Here is an 8,610-nt window from a genome sequence, read left to right as displayed (position 1 = left end):
ACACACACACACACACATGCATATGCATAGTCACACACACACACACACAGTCACACACACAGTCACACACACCCACACACATACAGTCACACACCTCACACATACAGTCTCACACACACACACACACACACACACACACACACACACACACACACACACACACACACACACACACACACACAGTCACACACACCCACACACATACAGTCACACACCTCACACATACAGTCACACACACACACACAACTTGTTCTAGACCTGTGTTCCTTCTACTGTAGAACCGCGTGGTGAGACAGAACCCTGGAGAACGGAACTACCACATCTTCTACGCCCTGCTGGCCGGAGCCAACAAGGAACACAGGGGTGAGGAGAGTTCTGTCATGTTGCAATATGGTTGTTGGGATGTTGACAACAACATTATCAATGTTGTGGTCAAATTGTACTTATGTTGCCCCAATGTTGTGGTAATGTTGGTTGTCCTGATGTTGCCTCTCCTATCAGAGCTGTATTTCCTGGATGACCCTCCTGAGTCATTCCACTACCTCAGCCAATCAGGCTGTCTCAAAGACAAGAGCCTGGACGATAAACAGCTCTTCAACAGTGTCATGGTTAGTGTGTGTGTGTGTGTGTGTGTGTGTGTGTGTGTGTGTGTGTGTGTGTTTGTAACTGTGTTTGTAACTGTGTTTGTATGTGTGTCCATGTTTTTGAACATTGGTAATGTGTGTGTGTGTGTGTGTGTGTGTGTGTGTGTGTGTGTGTGTGTGTGTGTGTGTGTGTGTGTGTGTGTGTGTGTGTGTAATATTTGTATGCATGTGTGTGTGTGTGACATTGTAATACTGAACATTGACCATGTAGGAGGCGCTGAAGGTGATGGAGTTCACTGAGGAGGAGACCAGAGACGTGTTCAAACTGCTGTCTGGAGTCCTACAGCTGGGCAACATTCAGTTCATGACCGCCGGAGGAGCGCAGATCACCACCAAACAGGGTATGTGTGTGTGTAAGTGTGTGTGTGTGTGTGTAAGTGTGTGTGTGTGTGTGTGTGTGTGTGTGTGTGTAACGTGTCTCTCTCTCCAGTGCTCAGTAATGTCAGTGAGCTACTTGGGCTGGACTGCTTCCAGCTGTCTGAGGTGCTGACGCAGAGATCCATGATCCTCAGAGGAGAAGAGATATGCTCTCCGCTCACCATAGAACAGGTACACACACACACACACTCTTGCACATACACACACACACACAGACACACACACACACTCTCGCACATACACACACACACACAGACACACACACACACTCTCGCACATACACGCACACACACACACAGACACACACACACACTCTCACACATACACACACACACACTCTCGCACATACACACACAGGGACTGACATATACATTTGCATTAACACAGTGCACAGATGTTTCACTGCCCCCCCCCCCCCTCTCTCTCTTCCAGGCGGTGGATTCCCGGGACTCTGTCTCCATGGCTCTGTATTCCCAGTGTTTTTCCTGGATCATTCTCCGGATCAACCAGAAGATCAGAGGGAAAGACAACTTCAAGTCCATCGGAATACTGGACATCTTCGGCTTCGAGAACTTCCAGGTGAGGTGTTCTGTTCCAACTTCCATCGTTGTCCAACACACACAATCACAATCACACACACAATCACTCACAAACACACAATCACACACACACACACACAATCACACACACACACACAAATGCACGTATGACTGACAGTTCGAAACCAGTTCATCTCTATTCCACTGAGCTATCTCACTACCCACGTATACACAACCACACACACACACACACTCGTTCTCTCCATATCTCAAAGGTGTGTGTGTTGTTCCTCTAGGTGAATCGGTTTGAGCAGTTCAACATCAACTACGCCAACGAGAAGCTGCAGGAGTACTTCAACAAACACATCTTCTCTCTGGAACAACTGGAGTACAACAGGTAAACACACACACACACACACACACACACACACACACACACAGATACACACACAGAGATACACACACACACACACCCTCTGAGACACACACACACACACCCTCTGAGACACACACACACACTCACACACTGAGACACACACACACACACACACTGAGATATACTCACACATTCTGAGACCTGTGATAACGCTGTGTGTCCATAGAGAGGGAGTCCAGTGGGAAGCCATAGACTGGATGGATAACGCTGAGTGTCTGGACCTCATAGAGAAGGTAAGAGACCACAGTTGTCTCTCCAATGGCACTCTACAGATGTAGGATCTTAATTTGAATGAGTTTTCTACCGAAGGAAAAAAATCCTGCAGCAACAATAAATGTGAATTATTAGGTGGATTATAATTCTACATTTTTGTAGGGGTTGATACATTTTTTGGTAAAGGGAAAATCATAGTGGAAATTACGAACTTCAGAAGCCTTATTAAACCTCAAATACACTACAAGTTTAAAATGAACTTTATTGCTAGAAAGTTGTCCTGCAACAGGGTGACCAAATTAAAATCCTACATCTGTATTCCCTATTTAGGATTCAGCCCAACACAGTGTTGCTGCTGTAATGTTCATGTGAAGTTGATTTAATGTTGATGTAATGTTACTATGACGTAAATCTGACGTTTTGGTTGTGTGTCTCTCTGCCAGAAACTGGGGATGCTAGCATTGGTCAACGAGGAGAGTCGCTTCCCCAAAGGGACAGACTTCACACTGCTGGAGAAACTACACAGCAGGCACTCTGTGAGCCATACAGTACACACACAGACCCAATACAAACGACCCCGCTCCACCAAGACACACACACACACACACACACACACACACACACACACACACACAGACCCAACACAAACGACCCCGCCCCACCCAGATACACACACACACACACACACACACACACACACACACACACACACACACACGCCACAGGTGGCTGGTGGCACCTTCATTGAGGAGGATTGGCTCATAGTAATGGCTGGAACAGAGTGTACTTAATGGTATACAACTCAAACACATAGTTTGCTACCAATCCATTCACTCCATTCCACCATTATTATGAGCCGTCCTCCCCTCACCAGCCTCCTGTGACACACATGCTACTATGTGACATTCATTCATATGGTGGGATATAACTTGTATCCTCCTCCCTTTGTAGACAAACCCTTACTATGTGAAGCCTCGACTGGCTGACCATCAGTTTGGCATCAGGCACTATGCTGGAGAGGTTCTGTATGATGTCACCGGGGTTCTGGAGAAGAACAGAGATACATTCAGAGACGACATCCTCAACATGCTGAAGGAGAGCAGACTGGACTTCATCTATGATCTGTTTGAGAGAGTGGGCAGCAGGAACAGTGAGGAGACTCTGAAGATGGGAACAGCCAGACGCAAGCCTACCGTCAGCTCACAGTTTAGGGTGAGAGAAGAGGGAAGAGATTTAGCCGAAGCTAATGGGCTAGCACAATCTGTGAAAGCGGCCCTCTCGTGTGTGTGTGTGTGTGTGTGTGTGTACTGATTCTCTGTGTCTTCCTCTCAGGACTCTCTCCATTCTCTCATGGGCACTCTGAGTGTGTCCAACCCCTTCTTCGTGCGCTGCATCAAACCCAACAACGAGAAGGTTAGCATTATCTATTACATATCTATATCTTTCACACTACATATCTATATTAGCCCCAAAAGTCCAACCTATCACTTTACATAAACTACATCACCAAAAATATGTGGACACCTGCTCGTCGAACATCTCATTCCAAAAATATGGGCCTTAATATGGAGTTGGCTGCTATAACAGCCTCCACTCATCTGGGAAGGCTTTCCACTAGATGTTGGAACATTGCTGCGGGGACTTCCTTTCATTCAGCCACAAGAGCATTAGTCAGGTTGGGCACTGATGTTGGGCAATTAGGCCTGGCTCGCAGTCAGCTTTCCAAATCAACCCAAATGCGTTTGATGGGGTTGAGGTCAGGGCTCTGTGCAGGCTGGTCAAGTTCTTCCACACCAATCTCGACAAACCATTTCTATATGGACCTTGCTTTGTGCACAGGGGCTTTGTCATGCAGAAATAGGAATGGACCTTCCCTAAACAAAGTTGGAAGCACAGAATCGTCTAGAATGTCATTGCATGCTGGAGCGTTAAGATTTCCCTTCACTGGAACTAAGGGGCCTAGCACGAACGATGAAAATCAGCCCCAGTCCATTATTCCTCCGCCACCAAACTTCACAGTTGACACTATGCATTCGGGCAGGTAGCATTCTCCTGGTATCCGCTTAACCTAGATTTGTCCGTTGGACTGCCAGGTGATGAAGCATGATTCATCACAACAGAGAACGCGTTTCCCCTGCCTCAGAGTCCAATGGCGGCGAGCTTTACACCACTCCAGATGACGTTGCTTCCAGAGAAGTTTGGAACTCGGTAGTGAGTGTTGCAATCGAGGACAGACGATTTTTACACGCTTCAGCACTCAGCGGTCCCGTTCTGTGAGCTTGTGTGGCCTACCACTTCGCGGCTGAGCCATTGTTGCTCCTAGACATTTCCACATCACATTAACATCACTTACAGTTGACCGGGGTAGCTCTAGCAGGGCAGAAATTTGACGAACTGACTTGTTGAAAAGGTGGCATCCTATGACACTGAGCTCTTCAGTAAGGCCATTCTACTGTTAATGTTTGTCTATGGAGATTGCATGGCTGTGTGCTCGATTTTATACACCTGTCAGCAACAGGTGTGGCGTGAAATAGATGAATCCACTTGTTTGAAGGGCTGTCCACATACTTTTGTATACACTACTGTTCAAAAGTTTTACAACACCTACTCATTCAAGGGTTTTTCTTTATTTTTACTATTTTCTACATTGTAGAATAATAGTGAAGACATCAAAACTATGAAATAGCACATATGGAATCATGTAGTAACAAAAACAAAAGCTATGAAATAGCCACCCTTTGCCTTGATGACAGTTTCACACACTCTTGGCATTCTCTCAACCAGCTTCATGAGGTAGTCACCTGGAATGTATTTGATTTAACAGTTGTGCCTTCTTAAAAGTTAACTTGTGGAATTTCTTTCCTTCTTAATGCATTTGAGACAATCAGTTGTGTTGTGACAAGGTAAGGGTGGTATATAGAAGACAGCCCTATTTGGTAAAAGACCAAGTCCATATTATGACAAGAACGACTCCAATAAGCAAAGAGAAACGACAGTCCATCATTACTTTAAGACATGAAGGTCAGAAACCATCAAGCGCGATGATCAAACTGGTTCTCATGAGGACCGCCACTGGAAAGGAATACCCAGAGTTACCTCTGCTGCAAAGGATAAATTCATTAGATTTACCAGCCTCGTAAATTGCAGCCCAAATAAATGCTTCACAGAGTTCAAGTAACAGACACATCTCAACATTAACTGTTCAGAGGAGACTGTGTGAATCAGACCTTCATGGTCGAATTTCTGCAAAGAAACCACTACTAAAGGACACCAATAATAAGAAGACTTGCTTGGGCCAAGAAACACAAACAATAGACATTAGACCGGTGGAAATCTGTCCTTTGGTCTGGAGTCCAAATTGGAGATCTTTGGTTTCAAGCGACATGTCTTTGTGAGACGTGGGGGTGAACAAATTATTATGTAGAATTCAAGACACACTTAACCAGCATGGCTACCACAGCATTCTGCAGCGATACGCCATCCCATCTGGTTTGGGCTTAGTGGGACTATCATTTGTATTTCAACAGGACAATGACTCAACACACCTACAGGCTGTGTAAGGGCTATTTTACCAAGAAGGAGAGTGATTGAGTGCTGCATCAGATGACCTGGCCTCCACAATACTCTGACCTCAACCGAAATTAGATGGTTTGGGATGAGTCTGACCACAGAGTGAAGGAAAAGTAGCCAACAAGTGCTCAGCACATGTGGGATCTCTTTCAAGACTGTTGTAAAAGCATTTCAGGTGAAGCTGGTTGAGAGAATGCCAAGAGTGTGCAAAGCTGTCATCAAGGCAAAGGGTGCTACTTTGAAGAATCTCAAATATAAAACATATTTTTTATTTGTTTAACACTGTTTTGGTTACTACATGATTCCATAGTTGTTATTTTATAGTTTTGATATCTTCACTATATTTCTACAATGTAGAAAATAGTAAACATTTAGAAAAACCCTTGAGTAGGTGTTCTGAAACGTTTGCCCGGTAGTGTACATAGTGTACCTTTGTGTGGTAAGACACTCTTTACCAGACATCAAACTCCTTGAACATAGGGTGACACAAATATATATCATAACTTATTGTAACCAAACACCTCTGATCTGTGACCCATGTAGAACCCGAGTGTGTTTGACCCGGAAGTGGTTCTGAACCAGCTGAGGTATTCTGGAATGTTAGAAACCGTTAAGATCCGCCGGGCCGGCTTCCCTGTCCGCAGAACCTTCAAAGATTTCTTCAGCCGGTCAGTGTGTGTGTGTCAGTGTGTGTGTGTGTGTGTGTGTGTGTGTGTGTGTGTGTGTGTGTCAATGTGTGTGTGTGTGTGTGTGTGTGTGTGTCAGTGTGTGTGTGAGTATGTGTGTGTGTGTCTGTCTGTCTCTTCCCCCTGCCCCTCTTTTTGTAATTCTCTCTCTCTGGGCTTGTGTATGTAAATAAACTTTGTTTGTTTTAACTTTGTTACTCTTTCACTTCCACTTACTCCACCTCTGTCTTCCTCTCTCTCAGGTATCAGATCATTCTGCAAGAGAAGGGGGGTGGAGCGGGGGATGATAAGAAGAGGAGTACAGACCTGCTGACCAAATACGACCGTGCCAAGAAGGAGTGGCAGCTGGGAAAGACCAAGGTAAGACTGCAGCAGAACTTTAGTGGACTTAACACCAGTGGATGCCAACAGATGTTGAAGTGACATTTCACCCGGCCCACCCCTCAACCTCTCACCCCTGACATCACACCTCTGACCTCTAGGTGTTTATGAAGGAGTCTCTGGAACAGCGTCTGGAGAAAGAGAGAGACGAGGTTCGCCGTAAAGCAGGCATGGTCATCAGAGCCCACATCCTCACCTACACCGCCAGGAAGCACTTTAAGCGTGTGAAGGGGAGCGTCATCACCCTCCAGGGGTACCTTCGTACCCACATACAACGGAAATGGTTTCTACGGCGATGCTTGGCGACGCGGGTACTCCAAAAACACAGACGAGGACAGGTGGCCCGCGCAAGCTGCCGTCAACTCAGAGACGAGAGGAGGAAGAGAGAGGAGGAGGAGAGGAAGAAGAGAGAACAGGAGGAGGGAAAGAAGGAGGGAGAGGTGGAAGGAGAGAAGGGGGGAGGAGTAGAAGCAAAGGCTGCTCAGGGTTCTGAGGTGAGCTTTCTCTTCTCTACTCTTTTCTCTGCTCACCCCTCTTTTAGAAAATGGTCTGGTCCTGAGGCCATATACTATCATAGGAATGGGCTCATCCATGTCATCAGATATAGGGATGTCATGAGATGACACCTGACGTTCTTTATAATTTCCTCTCGTTCTCTCCCTCTCCACTCCATTGTGTCTCTCTCCCTTTCCTCCCTCCGCCTCCTCCCTTCTCCCTCTCTCCCTTTCCAGAAAAAGGAAGGAAAGACGGAAGAAGAGGCCCGTCAGATGGAGGAGATATTGCGTATAGAGTTGGAGATCGAGCGCCTACAGAAACAAAGGGAGGATGGGGTCTCCCAGCTCTGTGAGTCCTCCAGGCAGGAGCTCCGGCTACGCCGGGACGCAGAGATCAAGAGGCTGAAGAAGGAGGCCTCTCGTAAGGCCACAGAACTAATCGACCTCCTGGACTTTGGAGGTCTGGATCCTAGTTTAGCCACCGCGGCTAGCGCTAGTGTAGAGGTTGGTGTTCAGTATTTCCTGAAGAGTGTTGAGGTTGTTCTTCTGTGTCCCTCTCCTGTGTCAAGTTGGATATGCTTAAAAGATATCTGGCCTTATCTGCCCTGACACTAACCCCTTTTCTCCCGGCCCTCCAGCTGCTCCAGGAGGGCCCAGCCATGGCCACGGCCGTAACCCAGGAGGAGGAGGTGGACGAGGGCTTCCATGCCGAGGAGGAGTGCACTGTCCCTCTCCTCCCAGACTTCCCTCCTCCAGCCGAGGCTGACGCTGCCGTGGACCAGGATATGTTCGCCCACCTGCCGCCCCCTCCACCTGCCTTCGCTGAGGGCTCTACTGCTACACCACCTCCCCCTCTCCTCGATTCATCCTCACCCACTCCCGTCCCTCCCCCGCCTCCCCCCTTACCAGTTGAAGATGGCTCTGCCACCCCTCCCCCACCATTGCCTCCTGGAGAGGGGGAGGGAAAAGGAAAAGAGGGGGAGAAAAAAGAGGGTGATGGAGGGAGGACAACGAGTATCTTGAGCCTCGGAGAAGGGGAGGAGCCGATCTACAGCATGCCGGTCGACAGCGGCGAATCAGATTACGACGAGGAGGAGGGCTCTGTCACCGCGGGAGACGATGGTTCCGCATCCGGGCAGAATAGCAACAGAGGCAGCGCGGCCATGACGGAGGAAGAAGCTCTGAGGAAGTCCACGTGCACCAACGCCAGCATAGAGTCATACAGGGGCAGCTCTGACTCAGTTAGTACACACACACACACATTCACAC

The 8,610-nt window shown here is 47.5% G+C and overlaps 1 protein-coding gene across 1 annotated transcript in view; it reads left to right on the top strand.

Moving 5' to 3' along the window:
- Positions 1–278: 278 nt before the first annotated feature.
- LOC110497086 (unconventional myosin-X) overlaps positions 279–8,610 on the top strand; it is a 20,926-nt gene continuing 12,594 nt past the window's right edge. The window contains 15 exon segments of the mRNA XM_090208032.1: positions 279–363; positions 502–608; positions 856–985; positions 1,075–1,193; positions 1,455–1,601; positions 1,858–1,958; positions 2,164–2,230; positions 2,654–2,746; positions 3,162–3,422; positions 3,543–3,623; positions 6,324–6,448; positions 6,709–6,826; positions 6,949–7,341; positions 7,579–7,845; positions 7,980–8,582. Of these exon segments, the coding sequence (XP_090064158.1) occupies positions 606–608; positions 856–985; positions 1,075–1,193; positions 1,455–1,601; positions 1,858–1,958; positions 2,164–2,230; positions 2,654–2,746; positions 3,162–3,422; positions 3,543–3,623; positions 6,324–6,448; positions 6,709–6,826; positions 6,949–7,341; positions 7,579–7,845; positions 7,980–8,582 (2,508 nt within the window). The 5' untranslated portion in view covers positions 279–363; positions 502–605.

Source organism: Oncorhynchus mykiss, chromosome 18 (genome assembly GCF_057628025.1).
Source record: "Oncorhynchus mykiss isolate SJ-2025 chromosome 18, ASM5762802v1, whole genome shotgun sequence".
NCBI lineage: Eukaryota > Metazoa > Chordata > Actinopteri > Salmoniformes > Salmonidae > Oncorhynchus > Oncorhynchus mykiss.
Note: the sequence above shows the minus strand (reverse complement) of the source record. Positions and strands in the feature narration are given on the sequence as shown.